This window comes from Dreissena polymorpha, chromosome 2 (genome assembly GCF_020536995.1).
Source record: "Dreissena polymorpha isolate Duluth1 chromosome 2, UMN_Dpol_1.0, whole genome shotgun sequence".
Classification (NCBI taxonomy): Eukaryota; Metazoa; Mollusca; class Bivalvia; order Myida; family Dreissenidae; genus Dreissena; species Dreissena polymorpha.
The window spans coordinates 144,304,318-144,328,780 of record NC_068356.1 but is presented as its reverse complement, the minus strand read 5'-3'; the positions used below and the strand labels follow the sequence as shown (position 1 = coordinate 144,328,780).

Here is a 24,463-nt window from a genome sequence, read left to right as displayed (position 1 = left end):
CCTGCACCCCATACATAACTACTTACAAAAACACTGTATTATTATAGTATTTTTTTATGTTAATTTGTTTGATTTCCTATCGCCATTTAATAACCCATCATACACTAATTGAGTCTACTAAGGCACTGGTATACTTTTGTTTGAAGGTCATTCGGTGTTTTGCTGTGGGAGATGTTTACGTTGGGATACATGCCATATCCTGGGCAAAGGAACAGCGATGTCATGCGTTTTGTATCGTCTGGTGGCCGCCTTAATCCACCAGAGAAATGCCCAGCTCGACTGTAAGTATTTGACCTTTTTATAGCTAAAGGTACTATTTTAAAACATATTTAGATCAAACTCGCATTAACAATACAATTACTTATTAATGTTGTAAAATGTAGTCGAGAAAATTACTGAGATTTAAAAACGAATAATATATTGTAGCTGATTCGATTGCAATTTTTTTTTTTTAAACTATCGTTAGCATATTCTTATAATTATGATTTTGTTTTTACGTTATTTCAAAGTATATTTGTTAATTTTTGCTAGCTATCATGTGCAATTGCTTAAAGTGGTAATGTTATGATACCATGAGTTTATGCCTTTCTCTCTGTATTTATAGTTAAGAATTTTCAGAAACAAGATCATGATTCTCTGTTGGAACTCTATAGCCGATATTCGACCGACGTTTTCAAAAATAATTGAGCTTTTGGATATGTGCCTTCAGGTAATTCTTTAAAGTTATAAAACGAGATGTCTAAAACTTCAATGGCCTTAAACAAAACAAACGTTTGAAGTTAAAATTGATTGTTCGTGTTACTTAATGATCAAACAAATGTAATAAATGTACGTTTTTAAAAATGCGTTGCGTTATGATTTTACAAATGGAAAACGCGTAAACCTCCGCATACACTTGAATCATTGGTTTCGACACAACAGCATATTGACATAAAGGCTCGTGCAAAGAAAATGTCAGTATATTTATGTTTGTTCAAAATAGATTTAAATATGGTTTGCATTTTCATTTAGTTATAATATGTTATTGGTCTTATATTTTACCATTTTTTTGCGGTCTAGATTTAATGAAAACTGTTTTGTGATTTGTACTTAAAGCAATATTTTGCATATCAATTTTCCTAAAATTTAAAATTCAACATTTCAGTTTTTCAGCTGCTCAAATGAATCCTTGTGCCGGCAAAATTTAACGATTGTAGTATTGTATCAGCATAAGTCAGAAAGTTATTTGTTTTAGCTAAAACAACATTATTTATTTTAGCCCCATACCCTGTACTGACTTCGACAGTTGGACCCTGATTCATCTTTGTTGAATGTGTCCTTGTTTTTATGTTAATTGTATATATTAAACATACTTTGTTCTATATTGTTAGTGTAAACATCGGATAATTATAAGTTGTAATTATAAGTTGTATGCCTATAGATGCCGATTAAACTTTTGTCATTATTTGATATGCTATACAAACATTAACTGTTGACTCTTGTTATATAATATCATGAAAGCTTTTTCATATGTTTACCTAAGAATGAAAGCTTTTGCTTTTAAGCGATAACAGGCCTTTCAAGTCTCAACCATTATGTCATATTCATAAAAGATCACGATGATACAATACAAAATACGTGTATTTATGTCCGTTAGTCTGCCAAAATCTTTACAGTTTTTTAAAATAAAAAGAATTATCGCGTCGTTTTTTACTCAAGTCGATCTATATGAATGTATACGTTTTGTGTGTTGTGATGCATATTGGGCTTAAAAAGAGGTGTGTGTAACTAAATAAACACGACCATTGTTTCGTAAAATGAAAAAGATCATGTTTAAATATGATGTAAATATAAATGACATGTTTATCAGTTTACTATACCTGTGTTATACATATAAGTCAATAAAATATAGCTGAAGCATGTAATATGAGATAAACCAAAAGACATACATGTACATGTACGTTAATGCATGCTACATACATGATTTAGCTATCAAATCAAACTGTGTAGTGAAAATAACTTTAATACGCACTCAATATAAAGAAGTGAAACTCCAGCTGCTGGAGCAGTATGAATTCTCATTATACACAATTAGTTGGTCCTTTATTTAAGGCAAGGCAAGTGACCAATTGCCAAAACAGCACAAAACAGCACAAAACAGCTCAATACAAAACAACATACATAACACATAAATGAATAAAGCTGGGGTCACCGCCTTGGAACGGTAAATGCAAAGCATTGGGGGTTTAACCATTGTTGCTACTGGTGTAACAAGATTTATAAACACCACGATCATTATAACATTGTTAATGCGTTTAAAGTGTTTCTCATTCTCAGCATTTAATTGTTTTAAGAATGACGAGGTGCTGAACGCTCCTGTGGGACTCTGTCACTTTGCAATGGCGGAAAGTTTCAAGAACGCTTCAACGTTGGCCAAGTCGTCTTCATACGATGCAGACAATCAAGAGAGCGATAATACGCTTCATTCTCCTACCCCGTCATCAGCTGCTGAGTTCAGGCCTCATTTTGAATCGCAAAGTCTAGAACCGTTGTCACTGGCTTCTCCAGACCAGTAGGGTGTCGGTAACAGTATTGGTACACAGAATTTGAACTTGATGTGTGAGTAATAATGTTCATATAATACGTTATTGAGATATTCGCTGACAATTCGTGATATCTAATGTAAGCAGTATTAATGCTGGTGATCTGGATTCTACATCTACATAAAATACAATAGTGCGAATGAGCTTAATTGACTCATTTATACACTGTGATTTAAAAACACAGTTTTGCTTGCAAAAGCACTTTATCTTTATCATTCCGTAACTGTAACGTTATCATGCAGAAATACGAAACGGATCGCACATTTGCTTTTTTTTTATGTGACCTTACAAATATAAACATACTCATGTCTTGCAAGATGTGCCACACATTTAGAGTACAGGTTTGAGCTTTCCCAGCACCTTTACATGACATGCTCTAGAAAACAGCCTTGGACGTTAGGAGAACCACCACTGTTTGGAAGCAACTGGAGTAAATATGAGACAGCGTATGATAGGATGAGAAAACAATTTAAGATATATGATTATTCACTGAGTGCAATTACATTATAAAATAATAACTTTAAGTATTGTGTGCATGGTATGCTGAGACGATTTGCAAAGTGCTGATCAGTGCTTTTTCAAGCGCTCTGCCATGTTTATATGTAAAAAATGACAAACGCGTTCAAAGCTTCAAATATGTTGTGTACAATATGGGTCATAACCACGAATTAATTTCTTCAAGACGAAGTATTGTTGCTGTTTGTTTTGTCAAACGAATGTGCTCAACATGCGTGTGCCATACACGATCGGGGTGTGTTACTTGTTTAACATTCATATTGTATGATAGTATAAAGCATGATATGTGTTTTATATTATTATTTTCAAGAATATATTTCTTTTTCGTTGTTTAATACGCATCATTGGTGATAATAGATACACATACTTGTATAATTCGTTAGTAAAAATTAATACAAATGGCTACTACATTGCACTCGACAATGTTACGTTAACATAGTAATTTATCTACTTTTTAATCTACACAAATTATTGTCTCTTGTCTCTCTATCATGCTCAGTATTCTTTTACTCCAAATATTATCCATTAGTAGTAGTATTCAGTGTGCTATGTTTGCTGTATTTTAACATTTGTCAGTTTGAATATTCTGAAAGGAAAGTTGAGGTGCTTGTTGAATTGATCATAATACAATTGCTTGTGTTTACAGTGTTATCGTTTGACGCCATTAGTTCAAAAATACATACAACTTATTAAAATTGATGACATCTAAGGCTAATAGTGTGAACGTGAAAGTGATATTATGGGCATCTAACAGTTTATAGGTGTCTATCGCAACCGTTGTTTTTGTTGTTGTTTTCACTTCATATACACTTATATTTGTTAATGCAGCATCAACATACTAAAACAATATCCCGGAAAGAGAAAAATAATGCATTTTAATATCAACCGTACGTTCGTTTGACAACTGATCATGCATGTACGATGTGAACCTAAATTTACTTTTAGTGTAGATTCGTTCATACGACACAAAAACACAATTTTGTTTTACGGATCATTTCGGCCTAGAGGACTGGGTGAGTCACGTACAATATCGAAATAAAATATATATTTATAAACCACTGGTAGCAAGATGAGTTGCAGATAATTGACGTGTAACCACTTTTTAACTAACTCTTTTGACATGTTAATTCTTTTCAGCTCAATTCAACATTGAAAAATGCCCATAATATCACTTTAAGACAAACGAACATCGGTTTATGCTTTTTTATTTTAACGCGAACGAATTCGGTAGTTTACGTATCGACTATATGGGCGGTTATATAATTTTGTATGTAAATAACAAACGTAATACTTAAAAAATGCAACGGAAACAGGCTCGTTCAATTTAAATTCTGTAAATTATTTATTTGATTTTGTAAATTTTGTATTTTCGCGAACGTGTTCTTGCGATTAGCTTTGTGAATAAGTGGATGCAATTTATTAAATAAGCGCTAGGAATGCTGAGTTACTAATCGAAAATGTCGCGTTTTGTCTTACATCAATAACGCTTGCTATAGAGCTTCGATAATTAAACAGACGATGTCCAAAAACGCAAACAATAAACCAAATTGCTTATTCAGTACTTCTACAATAATTGTGCAATCGAAATAAGGTTTATGCTACATGATTTAACTATTGGTTCTTTAAAAAAAGTGGTCAATATAATGAAGATTGATATTTGTCCTAACATATATTATAGTACAAATGTAATCTTTGCAGTAAATGTAAACACTTGTGTCTTAACAACAACATTTTAAATAGTTATTTTCATAAAAATTTACTTAGTTATATTGACATTGTGTGTGCGTCTATTGCGCTTATATAGTGATTATTGTAAGATTAAGATACATGTTTCAAAAACGATATTTTACCCATGAATGTGTATAGTTAATGTATACTTGTTTGCATTGTGTCGAAGTTTGTAAAATGTACCATTTTGATGGAGATTGAAAATATTTCCGAAAACAGATAGTACGCTTTCTGTGCAGAGTATAACTGGTGGTTAATTTGGCGTATATGAACACAGTTGGTTGGTCATTTCCTTTTGCATAGGGAAAAACGTTAAGTGGTTTAACGCTAAATCAGTAATGCGTTATGACAAGAGTTTACTGAATGCTATTCACTAATAAAGGTATATTTATATTTACGTCGAAGCATGTAGGAATAATTAGTTCGATATATTACAATAACTTGACAAGCTTGCTCCTTAGATATATAATGAGTTAAATCTTTTTGCCATGAAAGAACATTGTCTATGTATAAATCGTTTTGTAAGGTGTTTTTCAGTCACAATTAAACTGGAATTGTCTAAACCAATGTTGATTTGCAAATACTGTTTTCTTTAACTACTAATGTACAAAAACGTAAATAAATATACACTCCATTATATTATTAATTACTATTTTTATGTTTAAATTAACTTAATTGCTTGTTATGCGAACACAATTATATTGTGTTTTCGGAAAAAATGTACAATAAGATTATTATTTTTGTTTCAGACACATTGACAGAAAAGCTAGAAATTCCTTTAAATATGATTTTGCCAAAACACTTACTATATAATACACATTTGTTTTTAAAAGGTTATATGATTTACTTGAGACTCGGTTCTCTTTTGATCATATAGATTTTATTAAATATTTACTCGTCACCAAACATACACAGATTGGTAAAACAACCACTGTTTATACATAATTGCCGTCGGACCTGAATCCCAACATACATGTATTAACAGTATCATTTACCGATAAGTATTTCCAGAAATTCAACATTGTAATAAAAATCAGAACATTAAATACGAATCTTTGTTACACTCGTAAATAAACAATCAATACAATTATGAATTTAAATACATTACGAGACCATAAAATGCGTTTTATAATCATGCAGTTTGAATGTCAAATTGATCCACATACCTGCATATACAATGCTGTAAATATTTTAAAAAGTACTCAAGCATGCATCTTTCATAGACATTGTATTCGAAAATTCAAATAACAGGATTGACAAATTTTTATTACTTGAAAACAAAGGACAACATTTGATTCTGCAGATGAAATAGATGACACTTTGATTTTAATTTGTATAGAATTACCAAAGCATTTATCGATGTCATTGAAACCGGATGGAATTGATGACTGGTATAACAATTATCACGAATATTGTTTATAGCTAAATAACATTATGCGTTAATAGTGTTTTTTAGGTACATACCAAGCAATTACGCGGAAATCGACAATACAATAACACATGGCGTACACTTATGCGTGAATGGAAATTGCTGTCGGACACATGGTTGTGAGCATGTGTTGTTAGTAAACGTAAGTTTGTGGAATTTGTTAAACGATATGATTTAGTTGAAGCCGACTTTTAAACGCAGAAATATGAGCAAATCATGAGCAAACATGATTCAATTTACTCATTGTACAGGCTGAATAAATACAAGAATTTTGATAAGTAACTTCATTTAAAAAGACAAACAACTTCAACTGTGAGCGTTCACTAAATTCAGTGTATCGTTAACGGACCTTCATCCACTATTTGGTGTTGTAAACCTTGGCCTAAATGAACAGCAACACAAAATGGGCATGTTTAAGGTACAGACATACATTTATTATGACTAACAAATAACTAGAATATTGTGAACACGTTTATAAACTCTATAAATACTATTTTATTGCAAAGGATTTCCTTTTACAACTCAAAAAATATGTCAGAATTTTTGTCCTTATTACTACATGTAGCGATTTAAAGCAGACGTCAAAATGGCGGGTACCTCGGATATGAGCATAATATCATGCCGGTTTTTTCGCATTTCTGGCATGATCTTGATCGATGCATTGTAATTTGAACAACAAATAAATTCTGAAATAATTTTACGATGTGTTTTCCAAAAGTTCGTGGATTTTCGCTATAACGTTCATTCGGTAACATAAATGGATAGACAAATTGCATGATAAGAATATTTCGTCCTTTCCAAATCTACTCTCGAAATATAATATAACAAGGGACAAAATTGTCACAAAACCAGGTTTTCATTGTGAAAAAAAAATCTGATAAAGGGAGAAAACTCAAACTGAACTTTTGAAATGACCAAAAAAAATTAACCCCCTTTGTAATTTTTTTTTTTAAATCTATTTTTAGTCGTGGCGACCTTGACATTGGAGATATTGACGTGATTCTTTCGTGGGACACACCGTCCCATGATGGTGAACAAATGTGCCAAATGATTTTAAAATCTCACAATGAATGACATAGTTATGGCCAGGACAAGCTCATTTATGGCCATTTTTGACCTTTGAACTCAAAGTGTGACCTTGACCTTGGAGATATCGACGTAATTATTTCGCGCGACACACCGTCCAATGATGGTGAACAAATGTGCCAAATGATTTTAAAATCTGACGATGAACGACATAGTTATGTCTCGGACAAGCTCATTTATGGCCATTTTTGACCTTTGAACTCAAAGTGTGACCTTGACCTTGGAGATATCGACGTAATTATTTCGCGCGACACACCGTCCAATGATGGTGAACAAATGTGCCAAATGATTTTAAAATCTGACAATGAACGACATAGTTATGGCTCGGACAAGCTTATTCCGCCAGCCCGCCAGCCCGCCAGCCAGCCAGCCAGCCCGCCAGCCCGCCAGCCAGCCAGCCCGCCCGCATTCGCCAATCTAATAACCAGTTTTTTCCTTCGGAAAACCTGGCTAAAAACATTAACAAATGCATATACATTGTATTAAAGATATTTAAACATGTGCACAATGCGTATTTCGACGCTAGTGTAACGTTTCTGTTTAACGTCAATGACGTTATGAAGTTAAAAACTGTCAAATCTTTTCCCCATAATCACCTCCAACGTTAATACACTTTATGTGTAGGAAAATCCACTTGTTAAAAGTGTCTATATACCAGTCAGCATCCATAAACGTCAAGATTCTCTGTGCTGCAACTGTAAGTTCCTGTTTACCTGCAAAGCGAATACCGCGCACCTGTTATTTCACTTCCGGGAAGACGCGGAAGTCCATAGGGGCCAAATCCGGGCTGTAAGGAGGATGACTGAGGCGCTGAAACCCGATTACATCTTTCTAAAGTTCCGTTGACTGGGCTCTGTGCGCAGGTGCATTGTCGTGGTGTAGTATGACGGAAGACATCAATCGTAGGTCTCTTTTTCCTAAGAGCATTCATGATATCGCGGCGAATTACCTGCAGTAGACAAATTTAAGAATTTTAAGTTTCATGTATTTTTTTTTTAATTGTACTTATTTTATTTTCTATTTCGAATAAGAATCATTTTAAGCAATAACAAAATTGTCAAAATAAAAAGACATACTTAAATAGCGAATTGTTCATTACCTTTTGATAATATGTAGCATTTATCGTCTGACCATTTGGCACCACGAAGAAGATAAACATATGTTTTTCACCAGATTTCATGACCCGGGCTTTCTTCGGCGGATGACTTTCTGCTGTTTTCTACACTGAGGATTGTGCTTTCGTCTCCGGATCATAGTGCCATAATAAGATCATCAAGTGTGCCAATATGGTCCAAAAAGCGTTCTCCTTCTTCATGGCATCTTCTGAAAAACTCTTCTGAGAACTTTACGCTTTTCACTCGTTTTTCTTCAGAGAGATGTTTTGGAACCCATCGAGCACTAAACTTGCGCATTTTGCAAGCCTCGGTTAGTATTCTGTAAACCTTTGAAGTGCCAATACCAAGCTCTTCCGCGATATATCACACCGTTAAACGCATCTGTTTTAATCACGTCTCTAACTTCGTCATGGTTTGTTTAACTTACACCGGCCTACCACTTCGGTCATGATCGGTCATGATCTGCTACCGATTCACGTCCCTTTCTAAATCTCTCGTGCCATTGGAATAACAAGGATATTGAACAATTGATTTTTTTTTCAATTTCTGTAAACATTTCGATCGGTATGTAGCCCAATGAGTGACAAAACTTAATCACCGTGCGTCGTTCAAAGTTGTCAACAGACGTCATGAATTCGTTACGTTAACTAATGTCGTTTTAAACTTACAATATGAAACTAAAATGTATAATGTAAATAGTGAGAACAACAAATGTAAGAATCTCTGGTTTACATATATGCTGATAGTCTTGTTGACCAATTTATGTAAAAACTTTGCATCCATTGTGGTTTAATTCGTGTTTTTAAGTGTGTCGCATAGTTTGTGAATAACGGAATACCATAAACGTAGCCTAAGTCAAATTTATTGTTTCTTTGCGTTTTATATTTGCTTATTTAGTTTTAACACAAGTAACGTGCGGCGCAATCGCTGGGCGCTGCCCCGCGACAATAACAAATGACATGCTTTCTATCCAACTGTGGGCGTGAGACCAATTTAACTAAAACAGATATAAAAAACGAAACCTTTGATTGTCACGTGTGCAATTCTGACTGGTCAGAAGTATTCGTCTTCGCACGTGCTAATTTTTAATTGGTTGAATCGCTAAATGTACTTATTCGATGACTCTCCCAGGAAGTGGCGTGACAAAATCATTCACGGTCAACCCTTTTAGCGAATGTAGATGATGGCTAACCCAGATAAGAATGCCAGAAGCAATCTGATTGCACTCACAGTTGGCACGTTTTGCAATTTTGAAGGACGTTATAGATTGTCAGACTTGATTATAATTCACTACTGCAATTATTTTTACCGCTATCTCATATTGTACATGTGTTGACATTCTCTGACCGTTTAAGTTACTGATCTAGAACATTTTAACATATTATTATGCTATATTCAATCAAAATTATATTATTCAACTTAACAATTATATTCTTTATAATTAAATATATGTAAATGATTTCCAAAATTCAAGTATTCTATTATTAATAATTTTCAATGAAAGAGTTATTAATAATTTCCAATTTATATATTTACTTTCATTTATAGTTGTAATATTCATCAATAATATTCATAACGTTACAAGTAGTATTTCGCATAACACTCATTGCATCGAATCGTAGTAAAATATATGCAACCGGAATAAAGTCGTGTTTTTGAAAAAAAAAACACTTCTAGAATGTACGAAAACATATACAACATGATTGTTTTCCCTGACTTCCCTTCCTTATCCAACTAACTAACTACCATCCGACCATGTGTATGGAGGGAAACTTGAATACTTCAATTTAGGCCGTAAATACGAACCTGTACATACCCGATGGTATTCACTGTGGCTTATTTGTGTGGCATTTGACATTAAAATGAGACATGTTACTTTTTATTGCCACGAATATTTTGATTGCCACTCATTTATTTATTTGCAAAATCAAGTAATTTACATATCCTATCATAAAAACACTGCTAGTAAAAGTTTATAATTTAATGTATTTAGACATGTATATATCCATACAATAATAAATGACTCTTTTATACAGTTGATTAATTGACACAAACCTTTCAATGCTGCAGTTTAAAATGCATTTTGTAACATAAGCCTGATACATGTATTTATGGTCATGTTTTGTAATCATCTACGAATAAAGATTTACTTCACTGTAGTGCCCTTTTAACAGCTGCAACGCTTCTATTTAATGCAAAACACATTAAGATAATATTTCATAGTGCAAACACAGGTACCGCGAAATTTCATCTGGAAGCCTATGTCTGGTTGCCGTATTATTCAATAGATGTTTATTTTGACTCGATGTTTTTCATTCAATTGTTATTATAAGTTCAGAATAAAAAGTAATATTGCATTTCGAAAATTAAGATGTTTTTATATCCACTATCTAAAACAGTTGCCGTTATTCAATCTTATAATGTGTGTGTTTGGTTTGAATCTAAATGAACATTTTTTCTATAAACCTTACCTCGCACATGTGTTTTCAAGGTGGGGGATACATTCAATTAAATTATTTTTGGAGTAAAGATAACTCATATAAACGTTATCATTCGTAACCATCTGTAGTATACATCCCCATATAATTGATTGAGTTAAATTTAAATTGATTGTAAATGATTTTCTTCCCATTTTTATGCATGATTTATTTAAATTACACCATATCTGATAAATGGTTGGAGACTCGCTTAGTATAGTTCAATCATTTAGGTTATTTTTATGACGCAATTTCAAGTTTTCATTTTTTATTGTTTAAATTTTCAGATGATTTATATGCCATATATGTCATTGCCATTTTAGCTTTGTCTTTAGCTTTTCACTACATGTACCTTTAATAAAAGACAATATGTAAAAGACAGTCAATAAAAACACGAGTTTACTAACATAATTACGTTATATTAGCAATACAATACATTATAATTTGCTGAAGAAGGACACACATCAGACAACGGATATCAGAACAAGAACCAGGCAATATACACATGCCAACATTTATGTTTATTTTTTTATCAAACAGAAGTATTCTATAGAAATTGCTTTCAATATTTCAGCGAAAATAAGAAAAAAAATAAAAAAAATTATGTAAACATCCAGATTGATTTATTCTCTATCATCCCTATGATTTATTCTATATCTCAGAAAAATATTTATATATATATATATATATATATACATATATATTTATATTTATTTATATATTTATGTATATGCATATGTTTACCTTTCAGATATTCTAGTGAATATAAAAAATCATTATATTTTACAAACCGTGAACAATTCGTGAACTAAAATATAACGCTTGTTGTTACTGAGGAAAATAATATCGTAAGTAGATCACATAGTAGATATAAAAGATCTGATTATATTTAAAAACAATGTAGACTGGTTTACTAATGAGTTCTACAATCAAGGTCACACCGAGTTTACAAATAACGTATATTAAGCAAGTTTTTTTTTCAAGATCAATCTGTGCGTTCTGTTTAAGATAACATATGATTCTGGAATTGAAAGGCAATACATTTAAACATCTGGAAATGGCGGACCACCTCTGAAGCCCAACTTAAAAGCTTAGTTCGTGATACTCAGTTTATATTCGATGTGAGGACCAACTTTTAATCTAACATGTAAAAAGGACGAGGTGGAAATTAAAACAATAACTGAATTATTTCATACAGGTTTACCAAGATAATACTAAAATATTAGCAAACGGTGTCTTGATAATTTTCTGTAAAAGATCTCTATTCCCCAAACAATATCATCGCATAATAACGGCATTCTGCATAATCAATGATTTTCCAAATAATATAACTCGGCAACACATTATTTGTAGTGATTATTCGTACAACTTATGTCTATACATCGTGTTAAAAACGTATTATTTATTTGTGGAAATAATATACCTAACGTCAGATATAATCACATTGTTTTCGATTTGATTGCTTACATATGTTTTTAACGGTGTTTAGTACTTTTATGTGCATATCGCCTGCGAACATTACATGTATATATAAACATTATCATTCGTAATTAACAGTTTATACATGCGCAACTTAATTTTAGTGTATTGTTTTGTTGCAGATTACAAGTTCCCGCACATAAGGTTATTTAAAGTGATATTATGGGCATTGTTCACTGTTGAATCGAGCTGAAAAGAATTAACAGGTCAAAAGAGTAAGTTAAAATGTGGTTACTAACCAATTATCTGCAACTGATCTTGCTACCATTTAAAAAAAGTTATTTTATTTTCGATATTTTACACGACTCACCCAGTCTTCTAAGCCGAAATGAACCGTAAAACGAAATTGTGTCTTTGTGTCGTATGAACGAATATGCACTAAATCTAAATTAAGGTTCACCTCGTACATGCATGATCAGTTGTCAAACGAAAGTACGGTTGATATTCAAATGTATTATTTTTCTCTTTCCGGGATATTGTTTTAGTATGTTGATGCTGCATTAACAAATATAAGTGTATATGAAGTGAAAACACCAAAAATAAACAACGGTTGCGATAGACACTTATAAACTGTTAGATGCCAATAATATCACTTTAAGATTTACCTGTATGCGGCTTTTTACATTTAAATGATTTTCTACACATGACCTATTATGATCTCAAAAAAGGATATGTTCCTTTCGTTTCTAAGCTTACGGTAAGTGTTAAATATTTCAAACGATTTTCATTGAGTAACGTATTAAACATTTGACACAAATAAAACTTTACTTTATGTCTAGTTCAAGTTAAAAACTTATTTTTAAACGTTTTTATTTGGTCATATCGTTTGAGCTAATTCAGAGAGGATGGTTCACAGCAACATCGATGATGGAATGAGTGATACAGTTGAACATGTCAAGAGTGTTCATCCAATACGACGTTTCTTAAAACAAAAAAAATAGCCACAAAGCAAATTACTGTTAATTTAAGGTCGCCGTGGTGTAATGGATATGGTGTCCGCCTAGCGACCGAGAGGTCACGGGTTCGATCCCCGCTGTGGGAGCGTTCTTTCGATCTCTTATAAAGACACCAAGTACTGGTTCTAGGCCCAGGAAACGGACTCTAGAGCATTTCAAATAAGTAGGAATTACTTTCTATGCAATCGAGCTAAACAAAATAGGTTAAAACTAAATTACTGGCTAGTGTTTGCATTCTTATGAATTTGTACAGTTTGAGTTATTTAAGGATTTATAGCCATATTTAACAGTGAGAAAAAAGTACTGCTATGTATAAGGAATATATTTAACGCCGATTTGTGTGGTTTTAAAAATAAAATACTTGCATGATGGGAACGTTTTAATACTTTATTTGATACTTTTCGTAAAATACATCACGTTCATCTATAACATTAACCTCTTGTCAAATAACATTGTTCGGGTTCTATCCGATATTATACATACTTACGTAGCACGTGTTCCATATTACATATTTTCTGTATAGTTGTATCGATCACAAAACCATTAATGTTTCCTAAAATTAACTTCTTTAGTGCAAATTATGTTCATGTTGTATGCGACATAATATAATTAACATTAGAATTTGCCCCTCCGTCAGTCTAATTAAGGTTACTTCTATCGATTCATCGTGCTTACGAATATATTTTCGTTAAAATGGGGTCTTTAATTGTAGTTATTTATTTATATGGTCACAATTTGTTCCATGCAACTACAAATTAGTCTAATAATGATATATCAATGACCTCAACATAACATAATAACAAACTTGGGTATATTAATATATGAATAAACAACGTGCATTTTAAGACCACTCTACACAAATAAGGAAATTACAACACAGTTATAGAAACGGAAAAAGCCTATTTAAATTGAATATATATCATTATATACCAACACAATATCATCTTTATTTCTCACATCAAGTTAAACTTATTGTTTAGAAATATTTGTGTTTTCTCCTCATTCATTCATTTCATTCGGATGATAATAAATGGTATATTATTATTTTGAAATGGCGCGCGGCCAGATATGACTTTGTTTGGCCTTTACGCTTGACTTTCTATATAAGATACGTCCACAAACAAACGGTCGATCTCAATATATGTTGTTTTGTTTTGAAAATTGCTTGATACACCGGTTGATTTAAAAAACATATTTTAAAAATGATCACAACTTTAAATAATATCTGAAAATGTATCATATACAAACCTATTTACCTTTTTTAATTTGATTTGTTTCAAATTTTTATTTTGCAGTTTTTAAGGTTGAGAAAGATCAAAATAGATAGTGACTAAAATATTTCTCCATCATTCTTATATGTTAAGAGTTCTTTCTCGTCCTGCCTATTTCTGGAACAGTATGTATTTTAATTTTGCCACATACAATAATTATGGAATTTTTTTTCTTGTTTAAGATAATCGCAAATACGATCCTAGGAATCGATTGTCTGGGATGTTCCGTATCGATTGAGTCGTTTGATGTATCGTGGATTTTAAGAAGAGGTTCTTTATATGATACCAATGTTTGGATTTTATGACTTGATGCATTCAGTTTTCATTATTTTTAAAATGATGATTAGTATACACATAAACCATATATTGTAAGCAAACACGTATATCCATTGTCCTGTAACAGACGATATATGAACATTTGCAGTTATAATTTAACGGAAGTTGACATTTTGAATAATGTGTTTGTTATACACATCAATATAAAGGAAAATACCAAAGGGACTTTATTTTCCAGAAGACTCTAAATATACTCAACAGGTGCATGGTTGCCAGTGAACGAATTTGATATTACCATGTATAATTTTAGTTTTTTGGCTAATAAGAAATATTAATTGCGTTTCGAGAAGCCAACGATCATTCTCTGGTTGGTCTCTAACCACATACTTAACCTGATTTATGGTGAGTACTTTTCCCTAGATAAATGAAAAATGCAAACTTTATACATATAGAATGAACATATAAACATGTATTGTCTTAACAGTAAGTTAATGTAGCATCGAAAACGTTTTTGTTTCATTAGAACTTGACTACGCCTACATAAATACAAGCTATGACCATTTAGAAATGCAGACAGTTTGTCTATGTTTCATGACCTTAATCAATAGAGCCACACACCAACTCCATTTCAAGAATGCTATAAGTTTCAATTCTGCCATTGTTGCTGATTTTCAATTGCATTATATTGCTCCGTAAAACAGTTATTGTTTCTTTAAGGGCATAATTTACGCTGTATAAATATAAATGCACTTTTAAAATTATGTCAACATGCTGTGTAGCCATGCCACTGATACGGATGCATTTCTGTATTATAAGGTATTTATGTCTTTTTTAAAACTTTTGTACACAATTAATGTATATACCCATTTAATGAAAGGTGATATATTTAATTAGATGTGCACGTAAAATTAGTAAATGTTTACCAGTTTCAGTTTTCAGTTTCAGTTTATTGGCAATCAGCAAAGCATACGCCTTTGGCCATTTACAAACACACAAAACAACTAATGGCGCAGACCATCACAAACATCAAAGAAGCATAGACAGATATTGCCAGAACATAACATTGATATACATACATATATATATATAAGCGATCAGAAGACAGTTAAACTATCAAGGGTATTTTGTCGTATACGTAATGCTTCTTTATTATATTTTGCAAGAATATACATACATTTTGTTACTCGAAGTTGACATTAACGAATTAAATTTTTATACTGTAGTCCATGAACATTGGCCTAAGAATTTTGATCTTATACAACTGTATCGTGAGCAACATAACATAAAGTGATATTCAGACTCTACTGCATTTTGGTTACATAATTTACACAATCTTTTATTTCTTTCTGTATTGTTATACCTTCCTAGTTCTATATCTAAACTATGAGAACATTATCTTAAACAAGTAAATTGGTGTCTAAGTTTATCATTTGATATAACATCCAAATACTTTTCAAAGCAAAATTCAGTTTTATATTTACAATAACTATCTAACTTTGACACTGAATTTACATTATTACTTCACTCTTGAACAAATTGATCTCTGATTCTCGATTTTAATAAATTATAATAAATTACACTGGGATCAAAAAACAATCTAATATCCCGTAATCCTTAATGGTCTATGATGGAATTTATTCTACAAGCCCAAAAAGAAATAGTTATATTTCTACATAGGTCATTATACTTTCTATATACAGATGAATCATTAGTTGTCATGATTTTCAACCAAAATTTCATTGCTCTTTCCTTACAAATAACTGACAAAGGTATTCGACCGAGTTCACCATATACAGCATATGTACATGTAGGAGTTAAGCGCAATTGTGTTATAATGAACATGAGCTATTGGTAGTGTGTCATTCACGCTCTATACAACCAATGATACATTCTCCAGAAGAAAAGCGTTTAATAGATTCCGATAATATTTCATTTGAATCAATGATCTTATCGATGCACGTGAAATCACCGAGTTACTCAAACGTGTATGTGGTAAAAACATTGTTTACATCAACTTGTTCTTTATATGTTGCAGCGACATTTCAACAATCGTTATTGTGTAGGTGACAAAACATCAACTCTGTATTAAAATGTAATATCACACCGCATATAATATTACCATATGTTAGATGTGAAGGCACGGTACGTGGCCCATATATCAAACGTCGTACTTATTGTTAAATTTATTCACATTCGTTCGTGCAACTGGTCAGTTTCAAGAAATTTAAACCTTTTGACAATTAATAAACAATTCAAATTGCCTTAATCTGTCTTTGGCAGAAAATGATTAGGTAGCACCTTAAAAAATATTGTTCAATCGAATCGATTGGAAAACATTGGACCACGACAACAGAATATTTACAATGTTATCTTTATAAAAAATAATTTCACAACTAAATTACTTGCATTCGCGTTAGCCTATATTTCAACGTTGAAAACGTCACAACTTACATAATACTGCTTTGTTTTGCAATTTACTTAATTATGCATTGTAATGCTATTCTCTATCAAAAAGTAACCCGTATTATCCAAATACATAACGTTTGCATTTTGGTGCATTTGATCACATTCCTAAGCACACTTAAATAGCACAAATAATTGCCTTCCTAAGCAGTACGTTTTCACGAACAAAGCGGATAAAACTATATTTTATTGTAGGTTCAGTGCATATTGTAATTCATAAATCTTGACTGTTATGCTACGTGTTTATCTTAGACGTTTCGATTGTTGTGTAACAAACAATCATAAAGACATGGCGACGTTTAGTATTGTGCTCGCATCCGCGAAGTGAAAACATGGCAAAGAATAGCACAATGACATATATCAATCAAATTAGGTAGTTTTACACGCAAACTAATACAGTGATTTATAACTATGATAATTTAGGGTACAGTTATTATAACAGTATGTTCTGTCTATTACAGTTTAAACGTTATGAATATTATTAAAAGTCATTATATGAATACATTAAATGCCACAAGTCGGATATAAGAGTAGCTCTCAAGCTAATATTTACCTTAAGCGTTTAACACATCCTTACAGTGTTGCAATCCTAACATCATAACATTTATCTGTTGTGAATGGTGTTCATGGTTCATATTCATATATTTATGTCAAATTCTATGTTAGTGTTTTAAAATATGAGCAAAATATATATATAAACATACACAAATACTGCAATTGGCTTAATAGGGTGAAACATTTCTCAAGCAATAAAACGATGCACATATATTTTCACAGAAGCATGAGCTATTTAACACATTTATTATCTGACTTCAATATGAACATATTTTACGGGATCAATCCAACGCATAACAATCGAAATCTGACTGCTAAGAAAGAGAATACGTATGACTTCAACTACAATTTAAGTATTGTAATGTTCGGATGCAAACCAGAGCAAAGCAATCGTTACATTCTGAAGCGCGATGGCATTAAACAAAACAAGTATCACATATGTGCCATCAAATTAGCAAGCTTTATGGATAAAGCACCATAAAGTGTCATATTCAGATCATGTAAAAACAAGAATCAGTAGTCTTAAATCTGCAGGGCTATCCTCTTTAAGATACAACAAGACACTATATATGTCAATATATATAACATCTAGCGAAAGCAGACCATCTTAATAGGCATATACGTGATACCTCGCATCATTTGAAGTTGTAAAATCTATATGTTAAAAATACATTAACATTATATTGGTTGCAGTATGAATAATAAATAACGGCTAACGTTCTTTAAATTTGAAAATAGATAAAAATAACCAATTCAATAAAATTTCATAAATTGTATTTATTTCAGAAAGAAGCTCAGTACCCCATTCGTTAACTAAGATTCGATTCATTCATCCGATTAGAATTATTCGGATTACAAAGTGTAACCGTCTTTTACCATTTGTCTATGTCATGCACGTTCGGTTACAGTAGCCAACTTATCAAATTGATTCATGATCTTTTGGCGACATCCACTTGTTGTACGCGAATTTATTAACAAGAGCAATGGCTGATGAATAATTACAAGAAAAGCCAGTCATATTTATTATCATGTTTTAATGTGATACTATACGTAAACACATTTTATATTCTATATTTGAACAATAGAAAACATATGAGAGGAAGAATACAAAAATATAAAAAGAATTAAATGGCCAAATGGCGGAATATAATTTACACCAGACTAGCACTAGAGTAAATAAACCTCAGCTATAGACTAGCACCATAACTGAGTCATGTCGAGGAGGCGACCGGAAGTACTGCCCTAAAGATAGCCCCAACCCCAGTTGCACTATTGATTTAGCTTCTCGTTTATGCAATAATCGCTAACAGACAATCCACACCATTTTATGCTATTTCGCAAATGTATGCAATTCCTATTTCAACGAACACGTTGGTGGTTCAAAAATAGATATTATACATGCGCAATCGCTAAGGCCATCCGCAACCGGCCAAATAAATTCTCGGTACGCCGTACCGTGCAATAAAACATACATGCGCAATCGCTAAGGCCATCCGCAACCGGCCAAATAAATTCTCGGTACGCCGTACCGTGCAACATAACATACATGCGCACTCGCTAAGGCCACCCGCAATCGGCCAAATACATCCTCGGTACGCCTAAGCACACCGTGCCATCGAGCGAGTACTAGAACACCCATACTATCCCAAAAATAATTTTGAAATCATTCCTGCCATCCTCACACATACGAGAACTACGTGATAGGTGAAAACAAAATGCTATGTTTACCTCCCCCGGACGTATGTACATCAATATATAGTTACCTATTTATAATTTTAATAGTTCCGATCACCTCCAAGACATAGAATTTCCGCCACAAAAATAAATTAATTTATTTTCCCCCAAATTCTATGACATGTTTAAAACTTATTTTAATAAACACTCGCGCAACGAATCTAAATATATATTTAAAGTCCGACGTCAGATAAGTGATCGCCATCATTTCTGAAAAACCTGGTGTTCTTCGATACTATTATGCTCGCCGGAAAATGCCCTTTTAATATATTTAATAGATTCTAATTCGCTGATTCTGAATAAACGATTATAAATTCAAACGTATTCTTGGCCAATACAGATTCAAGCTTATCATGAGCGACCATAGGCAGAATCGAACATTAACATAAAAATCGATATATGGGGCTTTTATCCACGACATGCCCCTGACCGCCCTGAAGTATTTCGCTTACAAAAAATATATCCGAAATGCAGTGCCATACGTTAATCCTGTGATAAAATGACAACCCCGAGAGCTGGCCATACTACAGCTGACCTATTCAACTCCCTGAATTTATTAAATGAACATATCGCTGTTATATATGCTTATTGCATGTTTTTTAGAAATGCCTGCGAGTACCAATTATTTAGCTCTATATTAAACGGGCCCAGTCTCCTAAAACGCTCTAACCACGTGACCATTGCATCATTGTTTACAACACCATTTGCATTAATGATGAATAATAATGCCATTACAAGTTTAAATATATGCTGTCTAACACATGCACCTTCCGTTGAAATCATGTTCACATTATGTTATTGTATTGTGCCGATTTAATTCGTAAATACACTCCGTCTGCTTTATGACTACATTTTCAATACTTGTATTACCCGCCCCATGTTAATTTTACTATCGACCGCATGTTTTCTTGTAGTTTAAATTTCAGCTTTAAATCTCTACCGATACACTTTTTTATCGTCTGCTATGATTTATTTAACCCTGTCAATTGTAAAAATGCCCGTTAACGTTTAATTCATAAGCGAAGCCATCTTTATTTGTACATGCCATTGACTTGATCATTTTAAGCACGTGTATAATGTGTCGTGTATTTCCAGTTGTAATGCATTTTTACACACGCAGCCATGTTTGTTTCGTATTGATATCGTATATGTTATAAATGTAGATAAGTTGCTAGTATACAGGAAAATACTTTAAATGTGTCTTTAAACGTACAAAGTATTAACATAAATGGATTTAGATCCAAACACAAACACAATTATTGTGTTATATAGTAGTTCTTCTTTGTTTTGAATTGCGCGGAAGAGGACATCACGTGAAATTGGCGCTCACGTGAAATTGGCGCTCACGTTACCCAAAGCGTGCATAAGTCACAGGTTAATAATAGTCTGGAGGATTCCGTTATATACATGATTAGGTTTCATATTTTTATGCTTTTGGCATTTTTTGGCACATTTTTGTTTTCGAAAATCAGTAGGGAAGAGTAAAGCTTTAGAATGCGACTGACGAATACTGATCAATTCTGGTCAGTTGAGATAACTGGATTGTTATGAGAAATATCAACTCGGGCGGTTTTAAGCAATAATGCAAGATTAAAGCGATATTTTGGGCATCTAACAGTCTATAGGTGTCTATCGCAACCGTTGTTTATTTTTGGTGTTTTCTCTTCATAAACACTAATATCTGCCAATGCAGCATCAACATACTAAAACAATATATCAGAAAGAGAAAAACAACGCATCCGAATACCAACCGCACTCGCGTTTGACAACCGACCATGCATGCACGATGCGACACCAAATTTAGTTTTAGTGAAGATTCGTTCATACGACACAAAGACACAATTTTGCCTCACGGATCATTTGGGCTTACAGGACTCACTAGTCATATAAAATATCGAATATAAAAAATATTTTTATAAATAACTAGAAGCAAGACGAGCTCCAGACAATCGGTCAGTTACCACAGTTTAACTAAATCTTTTGACCTGTTAATTCTTTTCAGCTCAATTCAACAGTGAAAAAAGTTCATAAGATCACATTAACATATTCGCCACAACTAATACATGTCGCTGTGTAAGCGACGCGGACACGTTAATTGATACATCAACATTAGTTTATCTAGGCAATATATAAATTCTTTTAATATTATCCATTTTAGACAGACTTGACTTAGGTAAGATTTCGTTTTTCATTACACGCTTGTGCCTCGTGCTTACAAACGTTGTGACCACGTGGTAGCCAATCGGCTGTGCGGAAAATATCACAGAAAACAACAACCTCACCATTTGCGGCCTTATCGTCTGCGCGTTTAAATTTTGCATGTGGCGCTGCTGCGAGTGCCACCTCTGGCTTTGGTCCCTGAGCAGGAGCTGATGCCGGCTCTGGTACTGGCGCTGTTTCCGCCGCATTCCTTCTACGCCATCTGGTCCTTTGTTCCTTCGCCGGGGCCGGATCAACTGCCGCCCGCATCCCTCGTCCCTCTCTCTGTCTGTTTCGCTACGGCTTGCCCCACCCGTCAACGCACGCTGCGACCTCTACCCGACATTGTAGATTTAAGTTTTATGGATGTGTAAACACAAGTTTCTCAGTCAAAGCTATTTCGAAAAAAGAACGAGATACGTGGAGCACGAGCATATATACCGTATAAGTGACGTCAGACAGTCTCTACTGAAATCGATTTCACGCATGGTTTATTGTCGTCAGCTTGTATGTTATGATTTATACGAGATTTAAACCTTTTATTTACCGGAGACATGCATTCGCTACTTCAAATAAAAGAAATTTATTTTTAAAGAAATTAATTTTTAGTGTTTGTAAATTCACTTTTACTACAAATATAAAACAACAACACCAACAGGTCGCATTAATAAAGTACTTAGCAAAATAAAGTTTCTAAAATATGTGAAAATAATAAACTTTGTTGAGAATACATTCATATACATGACTGTCAAATTAAACAGGCTGTAAAAAGTAATAGTTTCGGAGTGATAGGTCGGATATGTGAATTGTGTTAGGATTTGAGAGTTTATATCAATTGTGGTAATAGCTTGTTCTTATGTTTAACTGAACGGGCAGCTTTGTTGAAATTAAGTTATTTCTATTTATTGTATAAATAAGTAAAAACACCGTGTGTATTCTTGAGAAAAACATGCAATAACGCCAGTTCCATAAAAACTGATATACTGGTTCTTCATTTTAATTTAACATGTGGTATTTTGTATGTTATACACAAGTCATGTTACTTTAACTCATAATAATATGCAAGGTCAGATGTGTAAAAACACAACAGTTTAAAGCATTAAAGTATTATATTGTCTATTTTACTGATTTCATTTTAAACAACACAATAAACAGCGCGAATAATTTGTTTTATTTCATATTCTTTAGTCAACCATTAACAATAATACAATTTACATGTTATGCATATATATACATTGAAACTGCTTTGAAATACATAAAATGAAACATCGGAACTGGATTTTTTTCTTCAAACGTTACAATCGGTATATCAATTAATATAGCATAATTCCGAATTTTATTAGTGAGATTCAACACTTAAAAGCCTTTTCAACTTGGTTGTCAATAGCTCCGTCTTCTGTTTATAAGTTGTTATAATTTGAACAAACAGTGAATCATGTTAATCAGTTTTTTAACCATGTGCGATACCTGCTTTAAGATCATAAATTTGTATTGAATAACGCCTTTTTACTTTGGAATTCACAGTTTAGTCTTGACCTTATGACCAAGACACCACACACATTCATTTTCGTTGGAATAAATTCATTTTGAACAATGATTGAAATAGAGCAGTACTCTCGCGTAGAGTAAAGAGGATTCAAATGTTGTCTTTTTATTTCAACTCATCGAACCTGTTGTTTAAAAAAACCGTTACAAAACAAGTTTGTTCACGTTAAAAATTGGTTTATATCGGCCGTTTAAAAGCCTTCACATATGTTGCATGTGTACGAACATTGCAACAAACATTGTAATTGCAAGATACGGATAGCAATACCATTGTGTTTCGCGATAAAAACCAGCTTTTGACTTTTTTGCACATTATTGCATTTATAGTGGGTTGTTTGACAGTGCATGACTCCTGAACAAAGTATCGTCAATAATAATGATAAAGTAATAATAAAACGGTATTAATTGCATATTATATTTGAATCCAGCACTAATGCGATCGCGAACATCTTTAATGATTAAACCTCGTTTTTCGTCTGCATACTTAGTTATTTCGTAGAAATGCAAAGGGCGATATAATGAGATATACGTCTACGTTACTCTGGTAGTTTCATAATAAACATACTGAAAGCAGATGTTTACATGCAATCATTCTCTCAAATAAATGGTTTTAATCTATGCGTATTAAAGATTACGTTATTTACAACATACTTCTCATTCACATATCGTTTGTATAATATTTGTCTTTGGACTGGAATATGTATATTGTTTACTTTAACATTTGAAATTCACATGGACGCAATAAGTAGAAAACAGCACACCAGTCAACTGATCCTGATAACATTTAAACAGTGGCGTATTTTTTTTTAAGAAATACATTAATGGCGTTATTGGATAAAATATTGCATTTTGGTTAAACTCATTTTTTCTAACGCAACTTATTTCACGTCTCGCCTGAATCTAACAACTCAATGCCCATGCCTGTCACAAAACACCCACGTGTAATGTGAGGATGCAATATCAGTTTGTGTGTATAATTCGGTCGATATGTATGCATTCCTAGAAACTTGTTAACGTAGATATTTTAAAATATGTTACACATGTCATTGAAT

At 32.7% G+C, this 24,463-nt stretch overlaps 1 protein-coding gene across 1 annotated transcript in view; it reads left to right on the top strand.

Annotated features, from left to right (window-relative positions):
* Nucleotides 1-24,463, top strand: part of LOC127870151 (ALK tyrosine kinase receptor-like) — a 42,601-nt gene that overhangs the window by 4,405 nt on the left and 13,733 nt on the right. Inside the window, exons 8-10 of the mRNA XM_052412807.1 lie at nucleotides 147-281; nucleotides 619-709; nucleotides 2,334-2,551. Coding sequence (XP_052268767.1) covers nucleotides 147-281; nucleotides 619-709; nucleotides 2,334-2,551 — 444 coding nt within the window. The remainder of the gene's footprint in view (nucleotides 1-146; nucleotides 282-618; nucleotides 710-2,333; nucleotides 2,552-24,463) is intronic.